Source organism: Nothoprocta perdicaria, unplaced genomic scaffold, assembly GCF_003342845.1.
Source record: "Nothoprocta perdicaria isolate Ctin4 unplaced genomic scaffold, notPer1 scaffold_151, whole genome shotgun sequence".
Lineage (NCBI taxonomy): Eukaryota > Metazoa > Chordata > Aves > Tinamiformes > Tinamidae > Nothoprocta > Nothoprocta perdicaria.
This window is the reverse complement of record NW_020454661.1, coordinates 22,607-50,146: the sequence shown is the minus strand read 5'-3', so window position 1 is coordinate 50,146 and position 27,540 is coordinate 22,607. Positions and strand designations below refer to the sequence as shown.

General features: G+C 44.6%; 1 protein-coding gene across 1 annotated transcript; it reads left to right on the top strand.

The window, feature by feature from the left end:
- KIAA0319 (KIAA0319 ortholog) lies at positions 1-26,425 on the top strand. The gene is made up of 19 exons (XM_026034883.1): positions 1-758; positions 1,855-2,038; positions 5,001-5,105; positions 5,753-5,850; positions 6,232-6,319; positions 6,846-6,938; positions 7,777-7,909; positions 9,754-9,982; positions 11,508-11,631; positions 12,751-12,883; positions 14,140-14,288; positions 16,086-16,237; positions 17,353-17,491; positions 18,391-18,550; positions 19,815-19,957; positions 21,214-21,336; positions 22,722-22,812; positions 23,881-23,972; positions 24,899-26,425. Exons 1-19 carry the CDS (start codon positions 66-68, stop codon positions 25,075-25,077), a joined length of 3,108 nt encoding a protein of 1,035 aa, XP_025890668.1. The 5' UTR covers positions 1-65; the 3' UTR covers positions 25,078-26,425.
- The last annotated feature ends 1,115 nt before the right edge of the window (positions 26,426-27,540 follow it).

Below are 27,540 nucleotides of genomic sequence, written 5' to 3'. Positions count from 1 at the left end.
AGTGCAGAGAAGGAGCCACGTACTCGGGTGCAGTGATATCTCCCAACTTGGAAACCACTAAAATCATGCGAGTTCCCCACGCTGTGTCCGTGTCCGACTGTCTGGCAGCCTGTTGCGACCTCAGCGGTTGTGACTTGTCCTGGATGTTTGAACGGCGCTGTTACATTGTCAACTGTGAGTACAAGGAGAACTGTGAACCAAAGAAAATTGAGACGGTTAAGTCCTACATTACCTTTGTGCTGAGGCCCTCTCAGAGGCCGGCCTCGCTGCTGGGCTATGGGCAAGTGATCCCAAGCATGGGCCACGCTGTGGGACTCCAGAACGAGCCCTCTGAGGAGGTGAGTAGCCTGAAGGAGCTGTCGCTACTTGGGAAAGATCCCAGCCTTGAGGAGATCCCAGAGTACATAGATGATTACAAGGAGTTGGAGCAGGACCCCTTCCAGATGGGCATCAAACGTGAGCAGAAGGAGAGCGCAGATTATGCTGACTGGAGCTTGATGGTGACGGGTGAAAATGACTTCAACTCCTCCGTGGGTGACGATGGAGATAACCAGGAAGACTTGGCAGAAAAGGAGGGGGAAGCTGTGATGGCAGAAAACGTCCTGAGTCAAAACAGTTCTGAACTGAGCCCTGCCACTGAGCACTCCCTGGAGAGGTTGTTGCCTATCCCAGAGATCACACCGTTCCCAGTGAAGACACTGGAAAGTGAAACAGCTGCTCAGCTGCTTGCACAGCCTGAGGATGCTTTGCAAGAAGAGGTACGTGAGCCCCTCAGCACCCAGGGAGTGGCTACCCAGTAGTATGTTGTGTTTGTCAGACCAAGCAAGGTTATGGATTTGAAACGTAGCCCTGGGGAACTCTAGCACAGTCTTGCAGTCCTGCTTGTGGGACTGCCCCTGCACAGAAAAGGCTGAAGTGGGGCATTTTGTCTTGCTGGAAAAGCAGCTGAATCGCTGAAGGACACTGTCTATCAGATGTTACAGAGCAGAGCTCTTTCTAGGAAACTTCAGGGCTTCCTTTGAAATTTTAGATGTGTGGGCTTGGATCAGGTGTACTAGCAGTCTGGTGGTGTTCTGACTTTCGTACCTCTGATCTTGCTGTGACTCAGGGGAAACAGTTAGCTGAGCAATGTCAGCGGCCCCTCTAGGGCCCCAGGGCCTAGGCCAGGAACCAGCAACCAGTTCAGTCACTTGGGTCTGAAGGGGGTCCAGCCCCTTCAGAGCAGGGAGACATGCCCAGGGAAGCTGAAACAAGCGATATAGCCAGCACCTATAGAGAGAGGTCTGGTGCTTTGGGTTTTTGATTTTGTGTGTGTGTGTGTGTGTGAGAGTTGTGAGTTTTGGGTTTGAGGTTTGTCTTTTGAAAACTGTATGTTCCTCCCTTGAGAGTGGCACTGCAGCATCAAAGATAAAGTGATTGCTCTGTGGAAGGGCTGTTTGTCTACAACAGGACAATAGGAAGGTCCTGTCCTTTAATAACTCGCTGTACGGGTCCACTCTTGTGTGTCATGTTTGCTTAATTTCACCCAGTTCCTGTGAGAATATTGTTGCATTGGATGAACTATGTTATGTTTTGAGAAGACTCAAATTATGTTTCCAAGATTATGCTATCTTGTACTTTTGATCATTTGTCTGTGTATATGATCAGCAGTGAGATGGATCTGGAACTAAATTGACCGGTTTTGTATGTACCTTTTTTTTTTTTCTAATGCTTTGGCCTTCAGTGGGAAGGAAGACTGGGAAATTTGTTGAAAGCTAAAAATAGTGTGATCTCGTTGAATGAATCATTATAGTACAGTCTTTGGGTATGGTTTGTAATTGAGTAGTTCCGATTTTGATAATGTTTATCTTGCAGGTTCCTGTGCCTTCCCCTCCTTCAGACAGCTTGGGATTCTCCTCAGCTGTAGGGCAGAAGATGCAGGCTTCCACAGAGACCCCAGGGAGTCTCCCCGAGGATGGGCCTGCACTGCTCCCCACTGGTATTTTGCTCTCTGAGCCCATACAGCAGTTCACACCTGCTGCTACTGTAGCTCAAGCAGGTAACGTTTCGCCACACCTGAGGATGTGAGGGGTTGTACAGAGGGTGGGGATGGCTTCACTGCTGTCAGACGTGCACCCTGTGGTTAGTAGTGACCCTTCTCTTGTATCCCCATCCAGCATCATCACAGATTGGCAACAGTCCTACAGTAATACTGCAAACTTCAAACCCCTTGTGCAGCTGCTTTTGAGGCAAGCCAGTGTCAGTGGGTAGTTATGTTCAGGTAAAGACAGCAAAGTAAAAAGCAGAGATTAAGAGGATTTTCTTAATGGGCTGATTTTTGCACTCGTTGAGAAATGCCTGAGGATTTTCTTGAGTTTGGATGCTTTCCTCTAGCCGTGCTAGCCACCACAGTGACTGTGGTGTGGCTCTTTAGAGCACTGCCCCCTCTCAGAAACTCTGCAGCAGGGTTCCCACTAAAGACAGAGGGGTCCTGGAGGAACCTAGAGGAGACTTTAAAGAATTATTAGCCCAGCACTTAACAGGAGAGAACATAGCTACTTCATCCTGAAGAGAACCCAGTGTTTTGCTGTAATTCCAAAGTTGCAAAGAGGGTTATGAGGCTTCCATCTGCAGAGGACAAGTTTTTATTTTAAAAAGACTACATTTCACTACTCTGTTCTCTGTAGCTGCGTAGGTTCTGTTTGTGTGTTGGTCAAGTTGCTTTCTCCTCTGCTAAGACTCTGTCCTCACATGCACCCTGACAAAGGACTAGAAGGACCAAAAGAACAGGGAGTCAAAGAAGTGTTTTGTGCCACTCCTGAAATACTGAGGTAGACAAGTTCTTTGCTTCTTGGTAGCACTAGTTTTGTTTGGGATGTTCCACGAGTCGTCTGTCAAACCAGAACCATTGGGAGGAGGCAGCTGTAGGTGAAGCTGCAGAAATTCCCTTTCTAAAGCAATGGTCATCATTGCTGTGTGTTGACTGGGCAGTTCCTTCATTTGCAGAGGCTGAGCAGGACTTGAAACTTGGAAGAAGAAGCTGAAGGAAAGGTGGTCATGCATCTCACCAATAAGCACCACTTGTGCAATGACCCCTCCTATCTCTGTTACAGACAGACTTGGAGTTTGCTCATCAACCTTGCCTGACCATTTTGTCCTTGTCCAACCTCTGTGGAGGTCAAGGGATTCTCCAAAGCATCAATCTCTGCCCCACTAGAGTCTAGACAGAGAAAAATCTGTAAGCAGCAATGGAGCTGTGGCTGCGTTTGGCTTTTTTTTAATTGTTATTTCTGTCATCACGGGGTAGTGAAAACATGCTGCCGGCTCTGCCTCTTCACTTCATCCATTTCCACATGTGTCAAGTGCTCCTGCTGCGTAGTCCCTTGCTCAACTGTTCAAGGTTTACGAGTTGAATGTTTACAAGTTGAATGTTGGTAAACACGGCCTTTGAAGAGTCTTTATTTTGCAGGTTGCCAATATTAAGGCATTTAAAGGCTTTTGAAAATAGGTTGATGTGTAGCCTGCCTTGAGTTGCACTGTGGTGTGTTTCTGTTGGGGCCTGGGTTTGTGAACATGGCATCTTCCAAAGAGAAAAGCCCTTTCCCTGGCAAGGCCTGGGAGGGTGCTCCTGGGTGCCAAAAGGGTTGAATTTGTAGCAGTTTAGCTGCAAAATAACTTTAGTTTGCTAATCCAGTGGAATTTCTAAAAGGTGGCACTATGAATAAGGCTTTCAGCTGTGCTTGCTAGAGTACTGAACAACCGCAGAAATAGCGTTGCTTGGTGAAAGAAAGCAGGATACCAGGGATTTAGTGTGAACTATCTTACTTTATTTGATGAAGTTTTATTGTTGTGGTGTTGTGGGTTTGGGTTCTTTTTTTCCTCTCCTTTGGAGGGTCTCCAAAAGCAAAGCTATTGGAGAGGCTTTAATGGTTCTGCATTACCAGAATGGCTGGGCGTTGTTCGGCTGGCGACAACTTGGGAACACACAAGGCTACGTTTAGAAATGTGCTGTTGAGCCCGGCAGCCCCTCTTGGCTTTGGGAAGAGTGGCTGGGCAGGTGTGATGTGAGGAGAGGCTCCGTGCGGAGAGGCAGAGTGTCCTGGCAGGTGCTGTGGCAGCGCTGACTGCTCTGGCAGAAAGGATCTGTTGCAGCCCCTGCATCTGGGTGCTTGGCCACCAGCAGGGCCACAGGCACTGGCTGTGCCACCGTCCTGCCCCGCTGTTCTGGTGGAGAGTGGGCAGGTAGCTTCTTATGGCCACAGACTGAAGCACCAAAGTTCCACAGGAACTTAAGAAAAAATTTCTTGACAGGGATGGTGCCAGAGCCCTGGCACAGGCTGCCCAGGGAGGCTGTGGAGTCTCCTTCTCTGGGGATCTTCCAAACCTGCCTGGCTGCCACCCTGTGCCCCGTGCTGTGGGTGACCCTGTGTGTGCAGGAAGGTTGGGCTAGATGATCTCTAGAGGTCCCTTCCAACCGTAAAGATTCTGTGATTCTTGGCTTTTCGTTCCCAGCAGTGGTCTAGTACCAAGATAGGGCCTCTCGAGCTGTGTAGAATTCAAGGGCTTTGAGGTATCCAGGGTAAATGAGATGAGTTTGCCATTCCTCAAGTTCCACTCTGTGTGCCCACTTAAAGCACTCATTTTGATATCCCACATGCCCTCTATAACTGCATATTTTTGAACTCCCGTGCTTCCATCCAGTTAGTAGGAAAATAAGTAATTCTTTAAGAAAAACAAAACATGATGTGAAGGACAAATTCAAAATATTATTTCACTAACAGAAGTATGTAAATGTCACATTCCCTTTTGGGTAGGGAGAACAATTCTCTGGAACAGTTTGATGAGAAGTCCATAGTCATGACTATCATAGATTATTATTTGATTATTTATTGAGAAAAATTTGCTATTTTTGTTATTTATCTTTGACAAATGTGCTTCTGTGCTTAATATAAATTGTATTTGAAGTTGAGAAATACCTATCATCCCATCCTTTAAAACATAATGTATTCATTCTGTCATAGATGCAGTAAAAGAGCTTATTGTGTCTGCTGGAGATAACGTAGAGGTGACGCTCCCCAAAAATGAGGTTGAACTGAACGCCTTTGTTGTCCCTCCACCAGCTACAGGTGAGCAGAATGGCCTTTGCACCCGAGAAGATTTGCACTACCCACCTGTAAGTGCAGATGAGTCCTGAGTTATGTGGGCAGCTGCACCTTGGCATCCAACTGTTTGTCTTTTCTCCTCGTCCTGCTACTTTCCATTTATTTATTTGTGGATCCAACTGCAGAGAGCATTTTATTACTTTAATTTTAGAGATTTTGATGTGTCTTATATTCAGGACCTAGATTAATTAGCCAGATCACACCTTAGGAATTTGCACCAAGAAATGAAGTTTATAGTATTGTGATGGTTGGGTTGGGCAGGAAAGTAGATTCTGAACATATTTACTTTAAATCTACCAGTTCCTAAACTGCAAAGAAGAAATATTCTGTAGGTGGCTACACAGAGTGCATGCACTTGGTGTGGAGGTGTGTTTTGGTGAAGAAGTTGATTGCTTGTAAGGTCTGTTTCATCCTTGCTGTGTTGTGGAGCTCCAGCCCCTTGCAGGGGCTTTGGCGGGCCTTGGTACTGGTTGGTTTTGCAGGCTTAAACAGTTGCAGTCATGGTTTCTTACCACAGTGTTTTGCGTGACAGATGATGAAGCTGATTTCGATGTTTCCTGGACTTATCTGGAAAAGATTTAATTATTACTGTGCTGTGGTTCTGTTCCCAGAAACAGCCTACAGCTATGAGTGGAGCTTGATCAGTCACCCTGCTGACTACGGCGGTGAAATGGAGCGCAGGCACAGCCAGACCCTGAAGCTCTCTCACGTAAGTGAGCTGCAGCCTCCAGCTCCTCTTTGTGCAGCCTTTTCTCTGGAGCTTGTGACCCAGGGTGAAGTGCTGCTTCGTTTGTAGAGTTCTGATGGCTTTGCAAGCCATCTTTGCTTGCACCAACACTTTGCTAGATTAAAACGTCATCTTGAGAGTGTGCTGATAACTTTCTGAGACAAAATAGTTGTTCTTACGTGTTTCCTTTGAAATTCTCACCTTCAGGTAGTGACCAGTACCCTTTGTGTATGTTGGTATGTATGTTTATAAAGAGTTCTAGATGTTAGGTTTCTCTCTACTTGCAGTATGATTGGCACTTTGTGTGCACACTGCTGGTGCGTAGTTTGCTGTGTAACTGGATTTGTTCTGTTTGTATCGCAGTTAACAGTGGGACTTTATGCCTTCAAAGTGATGGTTTCTGGTGAAAATGCCTTTGGAGAAAGTTTTGTAAATGTCACAGTCAAACCAGGTAAACCAACTACTAAAATGATGAAACTCATTTATTCAACCCAAGTAGTCATTTGACTAGCTTATCTAAGAGTTTGGGACATCTGCTACCCAGTCATGCAGAGGTGGACTTCCTATTTTGCTTGCTGTCTTAAATGGATTTTAAGAAAGTGTAGTTCAGGATCCCTTGCTTTATTTAAATGTTTATTTAAATGTTCTGTAGCCTGTGCTCTCCTCAGGCAAGGCCTAAGATGCCTCATCCTACCATTAATGTTCTCCTTCTCCTATACGGCTGGATTAGCAACTAAGTGCAGAGCTGCAGCGTGCAGCGCACGCGTCTGCTCTGAGTTGCAGCGCGCTGTAAACCAGAGCACTGCTCCTCCCTACCCTTCTCTCCCCCTTATCCAGAGGTGGCCGCAGACCCTGCAGAGCTGCCTCTCCTCGGGCTCGGTCGCTGGGACTGTTGGTCAGCAGAGGTAGCAGAGTTAGGTGCCCGTGTTGCCTGGGTCTTCCCTAAATGCTCTTCTCTCTTCCTGTCTTCCTCCCAGCGCTCAGAGTTAATCAGCCGCCTGTTGCCATTGCTTCACCCAAAGAGCAAGAAGTTTCTTTGCCTACAACTTCTACTTTCATTGATGGCAGTCGTATGTGCTGGACAACCCTTTGCTTATATCCTGTGTTTTTAATGTACAGTTGCATCACTGTTGTTTGGCAGGAGCAAATGCAATTCCTTGCTCTGCTTACAAAAGTTCTCAGAACCGTGATTTATGTTGGGAGTTTGACTCCCCTTATAAATTTAAAAGTTAATCAGATGGCGTGTTTGTAAGGCATGAGGTTGAGGGAAATTGCTTCTGGAATTAGTTGTGATTTAAGTTTTGTTGTGTCTCCTATTCTTTTCATCTGCAGTAAGCTTGATTGCTCGACTTTTACATGTTAAAATGTGTGAGACTATAGTGGAAAAATGGAGCTGTCCACTGGGAGGCTGCTACAAAGCACAGCTTAAGCTGACAGCCTCTTCCTGCTCTGCCCAGAATCCCCATGACAGCCTCTGTGCCAGGGCATGGGGGGGACATTGCAGAGCTCCCCCTGTCACATAGGGTAGGATGAGACATCACGTTCATGACTGCTCCAGAGTGGACTCAGGTTTCCCCAGGGTTTGTTCTGCTGTGTGATTTGAAGTTGAGCAAAGGCAGGCTTACACTTCCATATTTATGGAGAGCAAACAAGTGCCAGGGTTCTGCCTTTATACATAAAAAGACAGAAACACAAGGAGGCTGAGATTCTCTGTGTGTGTGTGCATGTGTATTTTTTTGATTGTTTTTGAGAAATCCAAATGTAACTCAGGATCTCTGATTTAATAGCTCTGGTACATGAATCCTGCTCAAATTTGCACAAGAATTTGCTTAGAAAGATTAATTGTAGAAAAAAAATATGTATCAGCCACAATGTTCTGATTTTTTTTTATCTCTTTAATGAATGTAGAAAGCCTTGATGATATGAAGATAGTGAGTTACCACTGGGAGGAAATTAAAGGTCCTTTGCGAGAAGAGAAGGCGTCTGCTGACACTCCTGTCTTGCACCTGTCAAACTTGGTTCCTGGCAACTACACTTTCAGGTGTCTGCACCGCTTCTTTCCTTCTGGGGATTTAAGCATTTCTCTGATTCCAGCTAGATGTTTGCTTCTCTTTGTTTGAGCTCACGTTTATCTCTTCAAACAAAGAATTTCATTTTTCTTCTACGTGCTTTTCCCCTTCATTTTGCACAGTGAGAAACCATAGGGAGCAGTCTTGCCCAGAAGCTCTTGCAGTGATTTTGGCACTGGTATCGCGATGCTCTGCAAGGGTGCTGTGCACAGGGTTATGCAAAACGAGGCGTTAGAAATTCAGCACCTCCCATTTCCCAAGATAATAACTGGGAGGGAGCATTTTCATTTTGATCTTTTTGGCAGCCTGGTGGCTGGCAGGCGCCCCTGGTTGATGGGAGGCCGTGAGCCAAGTTTGGGGGCAGACTGGGCCAACCTCCGCCAAGCTCTGTGGTGTGCTGATTTTACAAGAATCATTGTCTTTATCATAAAAGTCTCTTCACTGGCTACAGTTTCCCTCCAATTATGTCTTGCTGAAGCTGGGTCTTATCCAGACAGCAGAAGCAATTTCTGTGGTTCTTGGTGCTTGGATTCAAATGATTGATTTTCTGGACTTTTGGGATTCCAAGCTGGTCCTGGCCTTGTTGGCAGTGCAGACTTGCGCTGCCCTGGTGGGGAGCAGCCTGCCAGCCAGCACAGCCTGTGTAAGGGTAGAATCAGCAGGGTGTGGGCGTCTGTGGATGGCCAGGGAACATCTCTGTTAACTGGTGATGCTTTGGATAAGCTTCACAAAAAATTGCACTGCTCCAGTTTCTATTCTCTGTTCTTTACTGGAGTTGCTCCATGTTATGCAGTGGCAGGAAAAGGGCAGCAATTTTTCTGTGTCAGAAAGGACAGAATACTCTTATAAGCAGGGAAATTAAGAACACACTTAAACAGTATGGTATTAAAAAGTCATTTCTTATATCCATGCACGTCTGGGATAAGTTGAGCAGTAGAGTAGCCTGGGGAAGCTCTTAGGAGATTTGCTGGCATGCAGAATCCAGTGACTTCCATGGCTTCACACATGTGCTTTCCTAATAACAGTTAATGAAGCTTTCCCTAGCTGGGAGTAAAAGCAGGTCCTGTTGAACACCCGTTTGTGTGCTCAACTGTAGGCAGCAGTGACAAGGGAGGTGAAATACAACTGCAGCCAGTCACCACTCAGCGAGAGGAGGAGACCTTGCCTGGCTTTCAGATGTCTGCAGCAGTTTAAGATAATTTGTCATTGCGTTTCTGAGAGGTGACAGAATTTAATTAAATATTTAATTAAACTCAGAGCTTTCATTTACTTTTGTGACTTGACACCATCTTCAAAAAATCTGGGCTGATACTAAGCTTCATTAAATAAGTAGTAGTATGCCACAAAGGAATACAAGTTGTGAACTGCTAGTGGGCTGTCGAGCAGAGCTCCTGAATGTTTGGAGTGGTTCTGGATGAGGCAGTACCAGCATTTTTTCTGCTATAGCTGTTGTTTGAAGTCCCTTGCTCTTTACTGAGTAACATTAAAAAAAAAAAAAAAAATCCAGTGAAATCTTGGTTTTGATTGAAGTCAGTGATAACTTCAGTTTCAGGAAGTAGTTTTCATGCAGGATCCAGAATAGATGGTTTTCTTTTTAACGATCGAAAGCTGTGATTGGAATTAACATTCTTTGAATTTCTTTCCTACCTTAGTTCAGGGCAATGTGTTTCTAAAGCAGAAGTTAGTATGATCCAGATGAGTGGCTTTGGTTTAGGTAGTATTTTTCTCTCTGTTCTAATGCTAGAGAAATGTGAACCTTTGAATTCAGCGCCTGCTCCAGCCTGACAGGTTTTCATCATCCTTTTCCCCTCTGCAGACTCACAGTGATCGATTCAGATGGAGCCACCAACTCCACCGTGGCCTCTCTGACCGTCAGCAAGCCGGTGGATTATCCCCCTGTAGCCAATGCGGGACCCAATCAGGCCGTCACCCTGCCCCAAAACTCCATCACCTTGAATGGAAACCAGAGCAGCGATGATCATGAAATTGTCAGCTATGAATGGTCACTCAGTCCCAAAAGCAAAGGCAAAGTTGTAGCAATGCAGGTAAGCATATTTTTTCTTGCATAACGTTATAAACTCACATATCCTAGCCTCTAAAAAGAGCAAACACATCCAAGGAACTGCTTAGAGCACTGAAGCATCTGTAGTTATGTTACTCTCTTTGTTCTTCTCTGGTGTTGGTGTTTTCAGATACAACTTTAATTCCTTCTCATTGTTTTTACACTGGAGGAGTAAGGAGTTTCCTCAGTGAATTTTTCCCTTAATTTTTAAGGTTGCATTCCCTCCCCGTGAGCTCAGTTCAGCAAGGGTTGTCAGTGACCTTTTGCACTCGGGAAGTTGCAGATTCTCGTAGCTCTGCAGGTAGATGGGAATGGTGCAGGGTTATCCCTTCTCAGGAAATGTGAGCTCTTCTGTGCTGAAAATGCAAGTATTTAAAGACTTCTTCAAAACTGACAAGTCACTTTGTGTAGCTCAGTTTAGAAACTGAGCTAAACTGATGCGAGACTCTACTGTAGAGCTAATTATTAAAATATGACAGTGCTTATAGCATAGTAGCTTATTTCTGTCCATTTATCAACTGGAGCACTTTCCTAAAGAACCCTTGCAGCCTGAAGTTTTAGCTTCTGAAAGCAGTTCAGGCCTGAAGTGCCTATTCTGCAAGAAAGGGATAACTACTGGGGATATATAAAGGACTGATTGGGTGTTTAATGGTGAGATCCAAGAGCATTTTAATTTTTTTTTTTCTGCTTCTCCCACCAAAGATGAAGTAGTTCTTTTCATGTCCCTAAAGTTGAAGTAAATGTTATCTGAACTGTGACATGGAATTAGTCCACAAGGTAATAAATACCTGTGGTTAGTTAATCTTGTGCTTTAGTGCTCATTGTCTTTATCCAGAAAGATACATTTAGTTATATCATGGTTTGTTATTGCTCATTTGAAGTATGTCATTTTTCCTATTCCTATTCCTATTGCTCTGAGTGAAATGAGAAGGAGAACATTCTCATAGAATCATAGAACATAGAACATTCTCTAAGTTTAAACTCTGTTCTCGCAATAGTATTGCTAAAAGACTATTCTCAGCACCACAACTTTGTCCTGTTTAATGCTTTTTTTTAATGCTTTTAAGCCTATTTGCCTGTTGTAAATAGTCACGCTTGTGTTTGTGTTTAACGTTTAATAGCTTTTTATCATGAAATTTTATGTTAAAATTTATACTGTTTAAAGCAAAAAGAGACGATAAAAATAATCTCTAAGGGAGTTGAGTGAGCTGTAGTACTATTCACCAGAGTTTAACTTGCTAACTGAGAAATGCCGTGCGTGTTTCACGGACAGCTACTGACACAGCAGCTACAGCAACATAAAAAATAATGACTGTCTATAAATAAAACACCTCCCTGGGTTATTATAGACAGTTGCAACACTAGATACGTGGTGTCCACGTGTGCATCGCGTTTCGAACCGCGGTGTCGCCTGCGCAGGCCCCGCTCGGGAGGAAGGGGCCCGAGCGGGTGCCGCCGGCGCGGGCGCCGCGGCCCTCACGCGCTGCTCTGCCCTGTCTCCCGTGCAGGGCGTGCGGACGCCCTACCTGCAGCTCTCGGCCATGCGGGAGGGTGACTACACCTTCCAGCTGACGGTGACGGACTCGGCGCGGCAGCGCGCCACGGCCGAGGTGACGCTCATCGTGCGGCCCGGTGAGTGCCCTGCGGCCGGCCCCGCTCCCGCGCGGCTCCGCTTCGCAGCCAGAGGCGCCGCTCCGAGCAGGGCATCCTGCGGAGCCCCTCCGGCAGAGCCGCCGCTTGGCACCTGCATCTCTGCTTTGCCCCGTCTTAGTGCTTTGTGGTTCTTCTGTGGTTGGGATTCTCACTAGAAATGCACTAATGCCTCTTTTAGGGGAAAAATGGCCCAGCAAGGCATTTGCAAAGGCTGCTTCTTTCACACGGCTATCTCAGTTTGGGGTCTGAGTGGTAAGAACCCAAATGGTTCAGGCCTCATCAGATTTTTTTCATACCGTATTTGGATATTACATTACACCTATTACCTATTATCATTACCTATTACACATCGTTGCATCTGAGGTAGCTGTTATGCCCATATGTAAAGGTCTCCAACTCTACCTTGGGACAATGCTGCTGCTTCCTACTGTTGCTTGTTACTCAGCTTTTGTAGCTGATGTTTTCTGGGGAAGCTTCACAGTGGGCAGAAATCAGGAACAGGAGCTGCAGGTGGAGCTGGGGTGCTGCCTTTCGCACTGATGATAACAGGGCTCTGCAAAGGTTGTGCTCTTGCTGTCCTTTTTAAGGAGACATAAATACCCAGGGTAATGGTAGCCTTGCCTGCTTTAGGAAGCCACAATAGCAAAGATTGAAAGCAGAAAAAACAGTTATATATTTCTGCACTAAATCCTCGAAATTGGCATCAACTTAGTGCTGATACTCTGACCTCAAGTAGCCAAAAAACTTTGGACCGTCCTTTATAAAAGGGGATGCAGTGGCGGAACCAGAGGAATCTCCCTTTGCTGTAACTGTAAAATATTTGACATGATGCCCTGAGCATGCTGCCAAAGTCTTGAATTGTGGCTGTGAAAATGCTGTGGAATTATGGCTTATTGTGGGTTTTTTACAGAGTTGCCTGGTAGTTTGTTGCTTTATTTTTTCTCATTTGTGCATATGCTGTACTTGAAATTTATGCCTTTGAGGCAGTAGGTCAGGCCTGTAATCTAACATTCTGTGCTTGCTAATGTCTTCCTGATTGGCAGTCCTTTGCAAGCGATTGGCTGGTAAATGTCATACTTTTAAATACTGTTTTTACAGAAAATAACAGTCCTCCAATAGCAGTGGCTGGTCCTGATAAGGAATTGACCTTTCCAGTGGAAAGTACTACCCTGGATGGAAGCAGAAGCCAAGATGACCAAGGCATTGTCTTCTATCACTGGGAAAATATCAGGTATAAGAGGAGTTTTACTACTGTTAAAAAAGGGAACCGAGTTCAAGTGCTTCGCTTCAGAGCTGCTGGCCTGTGTTGGATGGTGCAGTGTTTGTGAGCTGCTCTGAGTCCTCTCTTTCTGTGCTGGCAGCAGGGATGGAGAGCAAAGTCAGCCTGAAGATTTGAAGCAGGGTGGGTGCTGACTGAAACCCCTCCTCCTGCTTTGAGCCAAATGTTGGCAATTTTCCATGTGCTAACAAATGGGAGTTTCACAGAGTAGCATCCTTGTATGCAGGCAGCAAGGGGAGGTCACTGTGTGACGCTTTCCTGTTGCACCTCCATGCCCTCCGTAAGGGTTTGGAGAAACAAACGTGTGGGGCTTCCTGGGTGCTCTCGGAATGGCTCGTGGATGTCACTGAGCAAATGTAACCTGTGATGCAAGATGGGAATTCTGCCTTCAATCTGGAAGGCTTGGAAGATTTCTATTTAGGCCTTGCATTGTGTCATGTTGAGGCAGACTGTTAGGAAAATATTGTGTGAGGAAATGACAGGATTTGCATATCTCACACTGGAATATCTTGCATATCTCACACTGGAAAACATAAATAACAGGCTTGGGTGCTCTCCTGTAATGCATGAAGTTCTCCCACCAGTGTTTAGAACTTGGCCTTCTCGGTCACTTTTACTTATTGAATAATAAAGGAAATTCCTGATCCGTTTAGCCTAAGCCTCAGTGGGATTGTAAACTGGACTGGTTTTAAATTGAAACAGTTGAGGACTTAAAGTTCCCCTGAACGCTGATTGAAAATGCTTTACAAGTGCTTGTAATGGTTCATTTGCAGGCACAAACTAACTGATCCTTAATGAAAGAAGAGGATATTAGCCCGAGGATCTGTCATATCAGTGCAGAGGAGGAGGTTTTGCTGGCGTCCTTGTTGCTCCAGGAGATGCCTGCAACACATGTTTGCATGTTCCGGAGGAGCAGCACAGCAAAGATGTGGCCCTCCTTGTGAGGGAGCAATTCCTGCCCTTTTAGTAACTGGATATGTGATGCTGGGAGGCTTTGAGTGTCTTAATTACCCTTGGAAAAGATGCAATTTTGAATTCTTTTGACTAAGAGATCGCTAAAACTGATGTCTTTGATAATTCCTTATCAGTGCTTATAGTTAGTGGGTAGAATCTTGATAGCCATAAAAGCAGATGGTAGGAGTGATGCTGCTGAGGGAGGTGTTAGCCTGGTTGGCTGTGATCATTTTTCCTGACATGTTTTGTTGCAGTGGGCCGAGCTCGATACGGATGGAAAACGGTGACAAAGCAGTAGCAACAGTGACTGGTCTTCAGGTTGGTACCTATCGCTTCAGGCTGACGGTGAAAGATCAGCAGGGATTAAGCAGTGCCTCAGTGCTCTCTGTTACTGTCAAGGAAGGTAAGGCTGGTTGCTGCTACGTAGCATGGGTTGGGCAACTTGCCAGTTAACTCGGTCACTGACAAAATGCAGGGAAAACCAGAAGAGAAACAGCAAAGAAATTGTTGTCATGTTCCAAAGAGGTTAAAGAAGAGCTACTGCTGCTCTGAATACTGAGTTGTTACGAATGCTTCATATACTGAAGAATTATGAGTGGCAGTGATAGGATTACTTCACTTACTGCAATATTTTCCAAGTTAAAATTATCCAATATTAGCTGTAATAAAATACTCCAAAGCATTTTTTTTGACTCTGGCATGTTTTCTTCATTAATAAGATGTATTTCAATTTTATTTTAAAAATGAAGCTTTGAGCAATAAAGCAATTTTACTGTAATGTCCAAGACATGAAGGCTCAACAGTTCTGACTTATAAATGTAACACAAGTACAGGTTTTAATGCTGCTTGACTTGGATACCAAGAAGCAGGTTTGTTTTACCTGTGTGCAGTAGGAGATGCTGTAGAGTGACAGTGCTGATGGTGCAGGATTCTGCTGCTGATCCTGTCAGGAGTGTCTCCTGATGGAGATTTCATAGCTTTTGACCTATGTTTACTGTGAAGCTTGTAGGGGATGCTAATCCAACACCATTGATATGATGATACTAGAGCTGCCCCAGAATCCTAACCGCTGCCTGTCTTGGAAAAAAATGCACCTTTGTTTCTAGAGAGAGAAACTTCAGAGTGAATGGGCCTCGGTGAAGGAGCTGGGCTTCATTTTGCCCATGTATGTTGTTGGTTGATGTATTCAGTTTGCTCCCTCTCTGGTCAGAAACACGCAGCAACAGCTCTGCCCCGGAGTCTCTCATGGCTCTGTTTGGGCTGTGGAGTGTAGCCACAGTGCATATGTTTTGGTTACAGTCACAGGCTCAACATTAAAATTACTCAGTGCTCCAGTAGCAAAGTTTAATCAGCTGGCTCGCTGGATAAGGACAAGGGGATTGCTTATCTCCTCAAGCAATCTGTTCTTTTCTGGAGCACAAGAGTTGCAGCCAACGCAGCACACTGGAGACCCTCCCAGTGGGGCAATTTGCAGAATGATTTATGTGCTACCAGCCATACAGACCAGTGAGCTGTTTCATTCAGCATCGCTGCTGCCTGGAGCTCTGTCTTTGCACTTATTTTCTAACGAAAGCCAGTGGTGATGTCGGATCTTGGCGCACAGGTTTATTGAAAAATACATTTTTTGTGTTTTTTCAGCATTTCTTGGCCTGCACTTCTAATGCATGCTGTAATTTCACCGCTAATGGTGAGCGAAAGCATTTGGGGACTGTATTTACTCACTGTTTCCTTAATGCACTTGACTTAAATACAAGCATTATGAAAATTTAAGACCTTACACGAGCTATATTAGGTAGTGAGTACCAGCCCTGAAGGAGGGGAGAGCCCCATGTCGTGGTCTCATCCCAGGCAGTGTTTGTGAGGCAAGTGGAAAGTCTTTTAGATTAACTGAGAAAATCTGATCCAGAAATGACTGCAAGACTGTAAATAGAGCACCCCACAATGCTTTTTGTACCAGCTCTTTCTGGATAGTCCCTCTTACTGATATTCTTCTCATGGTTCAAATTGGCAATGCCCACACATCCTTTCCCAGTACGTTTGACATGAGGTTCTTGTGTTAAAGTCTTGTGTGTGGTGGTTGGGTAGAAAATTGCACTTAGATTTATAATGTGGCCAGACTATATGGGTATATCAGCAAGGGCATGTCACATCTCACATGTTTTGAAAGCAAATCCTTCTCCTCCACTGTTTTCATGGCTAGAAACCAACAGTCCACCTCGGGCGCATGCTGGTGGAAAGCATGTTCTGGTGCTCCCCAATAACTCTGTTACCTTGGATGGCTCAAGGTCTGCTGATGACCAGGGGATTGTGTCATACCTGTGGATTCGGGATGGTCAGAGCCCGGCAGCTGGGGTAAGTTTCTTAAAGGCTTCAGCTGGAGCCAAATTCAGCTCTTCTCATGCACGTAGCTTCACTGCAGCAGGGCCAGCAGGTCGGTTCTGGTTTGTCTCTCACAGGTTTCTCCAGTGTTTTTGCTGAAGGAGCTTGTGGTGCTTTAAGTGCAACTACGGAATATGTTTTAGGCAGGAGGGCTGCAGCAATCTGGTCTTAGCTGGGGAATTCTTGGAAGAGAAGAATTTGAAGATGTAGCCTTCCAAAAGTCATTAGCAATAGTACAAGCTAATGTGTTTGAGAAGATACCTGAAATCCAAGTGCCCAAAGGATGAAGTTGCTGACAAAGCAATAAGTGTTCATAAAGACTGTCTTCATAATAATGTCAGGTACCAGATGAGGCAAAGCTTGGAGCGTGTTAGGATGATAAAAATGGTGTTTGCTGCTCGATATCTTGCCCTGCAAAACGCAGAATAGTCTGGCCTATTAGGGCAGCAGGGAGTTGGCCCTCTGGGAGTGAGCAGAGCCCTGAATTACCCCAGGGAAAAGTGAGTTTTATGTCAGTAACGAGCATTGGGATAACTGTGCTCACCCCTCGCTGTTGCTGGCTGCTCTTCATGGTCAGAAACACGGCAGCGAGTTGGCCAGAACCAAGAGAAGAGAAAGAGCCAACGCTAACAGGGCTCCCAGAAGCGACTTCCATGGGGGTGTGAAAAGGCCTGAAGAGGCTTAGCTTAACCATAGCTGGTAGCGAGGATAGCTGGAAATAAACCCAAGGAAGAGAAACTATTTAGGATGTAAGAAAGCAGAACTGAGGAGACTGGAGTAAAATGGAGAAGTAAAAACCTGGCTATAGCTTGGGTGTTTCAAGCAGATGAGTACTTGTAAGTGCCAGCTGTTTTGTCTGGAGCTTTTTTTATGGAATGCATCTGCAGGGTGCACACATCCTCATTAACTCCCATTTCTGTGTTTGTGTTGCTTGGTTGTAGACTGTGGGTGAGGGCTTATTGGGGGGTGCCATTCTTCATGTCGGTCCCCAAAGCCAAAGCAAGGAGTCGTGCCAGGGAGCTGACTTGACAGTCCCACCTGCAGCTGTAGCTGGTGGTGTAACCGTCAGCTGGTGCCTGGTTTTGCAGGAGGTGCTACATGGCTCAGACCACGAGGCAGTCCTGCAGCTCACCAACCTGGTGGAAGGAACCTACACGTTTCACTTGAAAGTGACAGATGCCAAAGGAGATTCGGATATTGACACTGCTACTGTTGAAGTGCGGCCTGGTATGACAATTAAAAGGTCATCTACAAGTTGCAAATACCTCATCTTTGTTCTCCTTTTAATTTACGTGTATGTTTTGGTGTTGATAACGTCCTGCCAGGTTAAAAGAGAAAACAGCTGGCATTCTTTCTCCTCCTACCTCAGTGATGGTATTCCTGATAAGCCTGAGCGTGTAGAACCAGCTGTGCTGGGATTCTGCCCTCCCACCAGTTACAACCATTGCGTTGTTGGAAGTGCAGTTATTTGAAAATCATGTTTCCTAGTTAATATTATCAGTTAGTTTTTTTCTTTATTCCTTGTTGTGGTCTGTTTCTTCTTTTTTTCGACCCTACATAGGGTAATTGGGTCAGGCTGTCGTTGTATATCTGTGAAGATTGTTTTGTTTGTAAACTACTCTAGAAGTGCAAGTATTATTATTGAAGGCAATCTCCCATTTTTGAGGATAAACGTATTTGATGTTTTTCAGACCATCTACCCACGTTTGTATTCCTTCACACAGTTGCATGGCACCTCATGGGATTAGATGGCAGAAAGTCAAGATTTGGGCTCACCAAAATGCTCCAGCCTTTGTATGGCAGCATTTGAGGGAACTGATGTTGCCCTTCTGTGTAAATACCTGATAACAGCATGAAGTGAAAACATTGAAAGCATTTTTGTTTTTGAGCTGTTAACATAGCAAAACAGTCTTTAGGAACTACCAAGCTTGTTTCAGAGGGAATGTGGGAATATAGGCTGAGCACTTCGTTTTCGAAGAGCACAGAAGGGTTTGAGGATGAGAGTTATGGGTCCTGTGCAGGTCCTGCGCAGTTTCAGTAGACAGTTTGAGTGCTGCATGTTGTCTTCAGCCAGTTCTGGACGATTTGCCAGGCCCTGAAAGCGCAGCATACTCTTCCCTTGTCAGATCCCAAGAGAAGTGGCCTGGTGGAGCTGATTCTGCAAGTCGGAGTGGGGCAGCTGAGTGAGCAGCAGAAGGACACGCTGGTGAGGCAGCTGGCCGTCCTGCTCAATGTCTTGGATTCAGACATCAAAGTTCAGAAGATCCAAGCCTACTCGGATATAAGGTACAGAAATGCCCTGCTGTGCCAGCAAGACTTGTGGTTTTCTCTTACTATTCCACAGCTCACAATTAGTTGCAAAGTCTTGTGCAAGATACTAGAATTGTTGTTGCAGCTTTAAGAGTTGAATTTCTTCTGCAGCTGTGGGAAACTGAATTAAGCTTTCTGGGACATGGAGCTGATTTTATTTTTTTTATTTAAAAAAAAAAAAAAAAGAAAAATCCACTATTTTTTTTTCTCGAAAGGAAGTGATTGTATTTATTTCAATGTCTTTGTTCCATATACTGTTCTTCCCAAAGGCAAGCTGGAACGAGACAGATGGCCTTTCTCAAAGTGAAACAAGTATTATATTTCAAAATAAGGTTCCAGTTGTAGCTGATTAAATTAAATCTGATTGTTTAATTCCCATTTTGTTTTTCCTCCCTAAGGTTTCAATATTTTAAGTACACTATATGTGCCTTTTTTTTTAATCAACTAGGTAAATGAGGGCAAGAAGACAAGCTGCTGCTGCTGCTGATTATTATTATTATTTTGTAGAGAGTTACTTGTGTTTAAGTGACAGACTTGCACTAGCAGGCTGTACACAGACAGGGAGATTTCGTGGCGTGATTGATGGAACCTGTTGACCTGAGTTACCTTTCAATTACTTCATGTTAATAGATTGCTAGTTTAAAAACCATTTTGGTGGCTATTCAGGTCTCCAGACACCTCCTGAAATTCAAAAATAATGAGTAATTTAGAAGGTCTAGTGTTCATAGTTGTGATATTTTTAATCACAGCTTCCAATTACTGTTTTTTCAGTTTAAAAATGTTCCCTCAGGTATAACACAGAATGAGATTAACACTACTCAACATAACCTCTCACGTGAACTTCTTTCTGCTTCCTTTGCTTTTTGATCTTTTCCTCTTCTTAAATTCAGTTTTCTAAGCTTACTCCTCCTGCTTCAGAGTGCCTCGTGCCAGGTCCTGGCTGCCTGTAGGGAGAGCAAGTATTGCACGTGTGCTTGTCTTACTGGAGTCAGGAAGGTCGTGGAGGGAATTACGCTCCCTGTTCTCTTCACCTTTTTTTCTGTGAAACTGAGGTTTCTGGCTCAGACTGAGGTGCTGTGGCTTTCACATAGGGAACCTTGTCCCTGAATTGGGCAAATCTATCCGTAGCAACAGCGACATTCCCTTTCCAGAAACAAGCAAAGCAAAGGCTGTAGTCTGAATGCCTGGCACAACCAACCCGTGACAACAGCGCTCCTGATCTTTGCTGTCCTCTCTGCAGCACGGCCGTGGTTTTCTACGTGCAGAATGGGCATCCTTCCAAGGTGATCAAGGCTTCTGACGTCTCCCGGGCTCTGCACGTGCAGCTTTCGAAAGAGAAGGCCGACTTTCTGCTTTTCAAAGTGCTGCGGGTTGACACAGCTGGTATGTTGTGCATGGGGCTTCCTCCTCGTTGATCCTTGCAAGCAGTGGGGTCACACAGCAGCGCAGAAAAAGGCTCTGCCACCTGGTGTCTCTCTGTGCTTGGGGACATCTCTCTGAAAGATGGACAGTGCTTAAAATCCCTGTGCCTGAGCTGATGCCAGTTGCTTGTGTTCTTTTAAAAGATGTGCTCTTGCAGATGAAGGATTATCTGACACAGAATCACAGGACATCCTCGACAGGATGGTCGAGGTTGTAATGAACCCCTAGAGATCATCTAGTCCAACCCCCCCGCTCCAGAAGGACACCCAGAGCACGGGGCACAGGATGGCGTCCAGGCAGGTTTGGAAGACCTCCAAAGAAGGAGACTCCACAGCCTCCCTGGTTGAAGTTATATTTCTAAATTTTCTTTATAATGAGCATTTTCTTTTGCGGTTATTTTTTAACAAGGCTGTTTGGACTCCTCAGACTAGCCTTACATTAAGCCGAATCAATATCATGAACACTCTAATATCAGATATTAAATATGACTTCATCATTGTTTGAAATCAGGAGATGATGATCCAAATGCTAAGAGATTGAATGAGCTCTACCACTAAAATAGTCATCAGCCTTCTGTAGCAGATCCTGATAATGTCCGCTCTGTTGTGCATGTGCCCTTACCAAAATTTGCCTCACTGTTTTTCTTGATGTTGTAAATTGTCTACCATAAGTTTTAAGAAGAATACATTTTTATTTTATAAGGCCCCGTTAATCCAACAACAGCTACTGTTATTTTTGTTTAGAAAATGTAAATGCTTCTGTCTTACCTACTGTAATTTGATTTTGAAATATTGCATACAATTTTGCAACCTTTTTAGTTATTGGTGTGAAGCTTGTTGTGATATAACCTGAGAACCTTCATAATCCTTGGTTCTGAGGTACTTTAGAAGTTTTTACAAATACATCAAAAAGAAAGGAGCAGGCCTGAGCTCTGTAGCTCCCATTTATCTTCACTTGGGCCAAAATATGTTCTTCTTAATTGACTTACAAATTCAGTGTTATTGCATGTTGTACAAGATACTTTACAGACAAGATACTTTACAGACAAGAGTGGGTTGAACTGTAGATCATTTCAAAACTGAACTGCAAAGGAAAGGGGAATTAATAATAAATAAGATGTTAAACTAGATGCTCTGGCACCAAGCTGATCCCACGAGAGGAGGATGTGTGACAAGTTGTCCATTTACACAACTGACCTGTGCGCGTTTTGTTCTTAGCCTGTCTTTTAAAATGCTCTGGGCATGGACACTGTGACCCCATAACGAAGCGTTGCATTTGCTACCAGCTGTGGATGGAAAATGTGATTCACAGTTACCTAAATGATGGAGAGAGCAATTGTGGTGAGTTTGGAAAGCGTTGTTGGGATGCTGTATGTTTTTTTTGTGAGTCTGTCCACTATTTCCTATTAGAATGGGGTATTTAGGAGGTAGATGCAGAGAGACCGGCAACATCTTTCTGTACAAAAGTTGAATAACATCTTGAAATTATCAAGTCTTTAAAATAGCCCTGTTCTAAAATGTTAAATATTTTTAAAGTTTTGTTTTTTAAAAATTCTGTCACTGACTGGAGGCGGGGGCAGTTTAAAAATATTGACCATTATGGGAGAGATTGTGAGACAACTGGGGCCAGATAAAAGGTTTGTTTGATGGTGTGTACATTGCAAAGGTTTTGGAGAGTGTGTTTTTGTTTTGTTTTGTTTTAAACAAAGCTGAAGAATAAGGGACACTTTGTTTTCTCTTAAGTGAATGTTTGATTTGTCAATTCTAGGGGTATGGTCTGACTTAAAGAAGCAAAACACATGTGGTCAACCCTGGCAAATACAGCTTTTAAAACCACAGTGTCCTAGCTTGGCTTAATGATGTCTATATTCTGCTGTTTAGCACACTTAGGAAATCAGTTAAGCCAGATTGGCATTGTATTGGACTTTCTCTTTCAAATATTTAATAATTTTAACTTAACTAAGCTGGTCTTCTACTTAAACCAAAGTCAAACTGAACTTTTAGTACCGAGAAGACCTGGAGACCCCTTGCCAAGTGATGCACTAGTCGTCAAGTAATCCTGTAAAAAATGGTAAGAAATAGTTTAAAAAAAAAAAATTAAAAAAATTAAAAAAATAAAAAAGGTAAGCAGGGTGCCATTTGCTACAAGCCATTAAGTGGCAGGGGGCCCCATGTCTGTGTGTTATGGAGCAAGGATCATTGGCCAAACAAAAGAGGCCTGAGCCTGAGGTCAGGGCCTCCTGCAGCCCTGCTCTGTTATACAGTGCTGGGCACATGAGCATTGCACATATTGTGGATAATTGCAGCATCTTGGAATTGAGGATAGTTGAGATATCACATCACTGAATCATGCTCCTGTTTTGCTTGATGTGCAAATACAAGCACTAACCAGCTGTTCTCAGGGCGCCCGCGCAGTGCCACACAGAGAATACCCTTATGTTCGCTTCAGCCATCACCCTCTGGGCCTTCTGGCTTCCAGATGTTGTGTAGCCTTCATCTCTCTTGAGGCAGCAAAAGGCATTGGGAAGGGAGAGAAGTTCCTCTACCACTTGTGTGTATGTGATCTGGAAGCTTAGAAATATTCGGGATTCTTGTGAGAATTTGAAGGTGCTTCATTAGTTCTTCTGAGTTCCTGTTGGCACTCCTTCCCCCAGATCAGTTTTTTCCTAATACAGCTGCTTTAGAAATGATTGCATCAATTACAAAGCACTATGTTTCTTTTTCAGAGTGGAGCATCCTGTATGTGACTGTGTCTGCTTTTATTTTGCTTGTGGTCACGGTAGGGCTCGCCTGGTTCTGCATCTGCTGCTGCAAAAGGTAGGCTGTGGTTTGTGCTCCTCTTTGGCAAGGTGTAGGCAAGAGCTCCCTTTGCCTGGAGTTTGCTCTCAAGCATAAATACTGTAGCTCATCTGTAGGGTCTGGAAGTGCTGCTCGAGACACTGCTAGTGAATCAGTCTCTGCCTTAGAGAAGAGCATATTCAAAAGAAGATGAGGAAAGGAAAAGGGGGAAGAAAAGGAGAGAAGAGAGTGGGGTGGAGGGAAGCTTTGGAAAGGAGAGCCAGGAAAATGCCCGAGGTGTGAGAGCATGTTCTCGAAGGTGCCCCTTGGTTACATATGTTAACATCCTTCTTTCTGCCCTGGAATCCTTTGCCTTGTCCCTCCATCCAGAACAGCAGGTCTGTCTCTTTTCTCTGCAAATAAGCAGTGGGGTTAACTTCAACAAACAGCTAAAACTGCATATGGAGATGATGGTGTTTGTAGCATTGTGGAAGTGAATGCTGAGAAAGGATTTAAATGAGGAAAGAATAGATGGGCTTTTTGCTTATAGATGGTGTTTTGCTTTTGGTTTTTGCTTTGCTCCTTCATATGAATGAGGAACTAACTGTGATTTTTAGACTGGCTTTCCCTGAAAGCATAACCAATCAGGTTCCATTGAAATCTCTTTATTAAAATAAAATAAAAAAATCAACCAGTTTCTGCAGAAATTTTATCTGGGACCCAATGAACATGTCTGCCTTATGTCTACGAAACTGAACAAACTGAGCCCCTTTGGTCCTAGGAAAGGAAGCAAGTGATACCCACTCCATCTTTATATATCAGAGAAAGAGGGGAGAGAGAGAGAGAGAGAGAGAGAGAGAGAGAGAGAGAGAGAGAGAGAGAGAGAGAGAGAGATAATATATACATTTCTCTCCCCCGTTCCAGATTGTGCTACTGCTTTAAGCAGGTGTAAAGTGGAACAACTCTTTTGGAGTGGAGGTGAGGTAGCAAAATGAGGTTTTGTCTTTATATATGGGATACATAGCTATGTATGTGAAGAGAGGGAGAAGGAATACACATTATGTGTGTAAAAGAGAGCTAAATATCCTTGTAATTTTTTTTTAATAGCAGGAAGAGGACGAAGATAAGAAAGAAAACCAAATACACCATTTTAGATAACATAGATGAGCAGGAGAGAATGGAACTACGACCCAAGTATGGTGAGAGCTTTCTGTTTGAGTTGGGATTTCTTGATTTCTGTAGGTAGTAAATTTTTCATGTAGGAGCTCATCCACTAAGTTTACAGACAGCATATTTGAATAGATAATACCCTTGGAGTAGAGGAGCCCAGAAGCTGGACTAGAGGGATGGAGAAAATAAAGGGAAGCACAGTTGGCGAAACAGTTGGGAATGATTGGCTTCCTGAAGTGCTTTAGGTCCTCACCTCAGGCGCTGCTTTTTTTGTTATGGTTGTTTGTTTGTTTGTTTGTTTTGTCAATTTTTAAAGGATCTAAATGTCCCAAAGATTTTTTCCACATAAACACTTTCTTCCCCCCAACTCTTACCCCTTTCTTTAAATTTAGAGCAGTTGTTTTAATGGGTGCACAGCAAATCTTCCTGCTCCATAAGCACCCTGTTACACATCAACCAACTGGGCCATCACCCTGTATGTGCTCCTCTATTTTTGTTGGTTTACCTTAGTTTCAGTTACTTTAGCAGGGAAAATACTGGAATCCAGTGGAATAAAATCATCCCAAATAACTGTTGTCCTAAAAAGAAAGAAGTAACACTCCTGTAAAAACCTTTTGTTACCAGGCATTTCAGACAGCTGAGTGGCCAGATTTCCTAGAGCTGAGCTATTAGAAGGGCACTAGTGATGTGCTAAGATCCTCTAATTGTCCCTCATTTAAATGCACATATTCACATTTTGGAGCCATAAACTGATGAAGTGAAGGTTGAGGGTCCACCTAACAGTATTGGTACCTCTGAGGCCAGTCTTTGGTAGGGGAGATGACAATGGTGCAAGTTATGCTGGACAGCTGAGGATATTTTCACCTGTTTTGCATGTCACAGTGAGGAGTAGATGTTTAAATTGTAACTCAGATTTAACCTTTCAAATGACCTTGTTTTGCTTGTTCATTGTCAGGTATAAAACACAGAAGTACAGAACACAATTCCAGTCTGATGGTCTCTGAATCAGAGTTTGACAGTGATCAGGACACTATCTTCAGCAGAGAAAAGATTGAACGAGAGAATCCTAAAACCCTCATGAATGGATCCATCAGAAACGGAGTTTCCTTCAACTACAGCTCCAAAGACAGATAACTGAATGAGGGTAAAAGCACAGGACACACTGGTCCAACACATTCCAAAAAGTTGGTCCACCTCTTTGTTTTTTCAAGAATCAAAAGCTTCCTCAAATATCAACTGATGGCAGATGAAAGGGTAAATTTGTAGCACACTGGAGGGAGGGAAAGAGGATTAGATGAACAAGTAGCTCCTGTTGTCAGTGCTGTAGGATCAAGGAAAATCACATTGTATTTCTTGCATGTTCAGCACTGAATGTTTGCCTAAACTTCAGAAGGCCTTTACTCCTGCCTTAAATCAGTGCTCTGCTGCTCCAGGATTAGCCAGAGCTTTGCTCCGCTACTAACAGTGATGACTTTGAGATATACATATATATAAATTGTGTCCTGTGCTAATACCAATATCCCTCTCTCAAAGAAGCAGCGTGATGATGAAGGTGACTTGAAACAGCTAAAGCCAGTATATGCCATCCCCTTTGCATCTGTAGAGAGGAATATGTGACTGCAGACTCTGTCATTCAGCTTTCAAGGCAGGGCACGAGGAGGGAGCGTTTTAGTGCATTGTGTTTATCTCCAAGTACGTCGTGTGACTTCCTGTTCTAGGGTAGCATTCATCGGATGGCCATGTCTGTGTTTTTCAAGGAAGTTTGCAATTACATAGTTGTGCCAGTCACCTGTGGACTAACGTGACACGTCTGCTTCCCACAGAATGCAGTATTCCCTGCACCTGCGGAGGAAGGTCAGTGTGTGTGGGGAAGTCCAGCCTTAGGTTGCTTCTGCAATGATGAAGGTGCTGCTGCTTGCTCTGGAGTCCCTCCGTGTCCAGAAGGTACCAGGTCCGTGGAGGACCTGGTGCGTTGTGCCTTCTGGAATGGTTGGAGCAGCCTCAGCTGCCTTTTGTACAGAGAGCACTTCCAAGGAAATCAGGACTTTCTAAGACTGAGGCTTAGCTGAGGTGAGTTTAAATCTGTCAGCCTCAGCGCTCGATTAAAGCAGCAGAATGTGCCAGGCCTTGGCAGAGCAACTGCTTGTGGCAAAGCACCCAGCATGGAGCAGGAGGTTTCACATATTCCTGCCCCACCATGGGAATTGGTAGTGAGGAAGATACCAACTTCAACATTAAAATGCCTTTTTCCCCCCTAGTTATTCACTGGTTAGATGTGTTAGCCCAGAAGAGATCCCTTAAGATGTTTAGAAAGCCTAGGAGTGTTTGGGTGCTGATGTTGCTGCTCTTGCTCTTGGTCTGGATAATTTGGATCGTTAGGCTCTGAAACCAAGTCCCTAAAGCCACGTCCCTGTTCGAGAGGTCCCATGCTGCAGACCCAGGTTACGTGTTGGCCTCGCTGCCTGTAGGGGCATGGGCCCCACTGGTGTGCCTGCCTTTCCTGGGCCCCCTCACGTGTAACAGGGCTTGGCTGGGGTGACCTGAGCTGGAAGCATGATGTGTTCTGGGGGGGAAAAGTAGTCCTTTAGGAGCATCTCAGTCAGCTGAAAAAGGGAGAAGAGAAAAGACTGGAGAACCCATTAATGGAGAAGGTTAGAGCAGTGCAGTGTCTGTGCAGAGCCTGGGGGGGGAGGGATCAGAAGAGTTGAGCAGGAGGTCGTATCCCCGTGGGGCCCTTGGGAACAGGTTGGTGGAAAATTTTGGTGCTTTTTTTACCCTTTCACAGAGGTGGCCACAGAAGCGATCGGGTTGAACGTGGTGGCATTTGTGCTTCTCTCGTGCCGATGGAGTTGGGCGGCCGTGTACGGAGCCACCGGGGCCTGGAGGACGCGGTGGGCGGCAGCGGGACGTGCTCGGGGTCTGGCTCGTGACCTTCACCTCTTGCTTCCCAAACGCAGCCAGCAGCCACCCATGAGTGCGTGGATGTCCCGTGAGGAGCGTTTGCCCTGGGCCCACTGCTGTGTTTCACTGGAGTCGTAGCAGTGGGCAGAGGCTGTGAAGGGCTAAACATGGCCTAAGCTAACGCGGTTCCCCTTGTTGGGCCTTGCCCCCTCACAAGACACCGTGTAGAAGGTATGATTTGCTTCACTTAGAAGGAAAATTTTCACTCTAAATGTAGATATTTTTAGGATATTTATTGAAAGAAGTCTACTTTATCTCCCCCCTCCCTGGCCCTCAGCATGGTTTTTTTTTTTTGAGTTGTTTTGGTTCTTTAAAGCTTAGCCCGTAAGTCAGGTCAACTTTCAAGTTTGCCAACAATGTTTCCAACATTCCTGGAGAAAGTTAAGGCCCACTCAGATCAGAGAATAGGCTGGGTTTTTGTTTGATTGATTGTTTGTTAGTTTTTTAAAGTAAAATTTTGGTCTTACTGTATTTTGTGTAAATTCTCATCATGTTCCATGAGCCGGGACACTTTTGGAAATGTGCACGGTCAAAGCCAGAAGTTCCATGACCAACTGCAGCTCTCCGTGCTTCTTGGCGCTTGTGCTGAGCGCCATGTGCCTGTCGTCTATCAGCTCGTCTTAGCAGCCCTTTGGG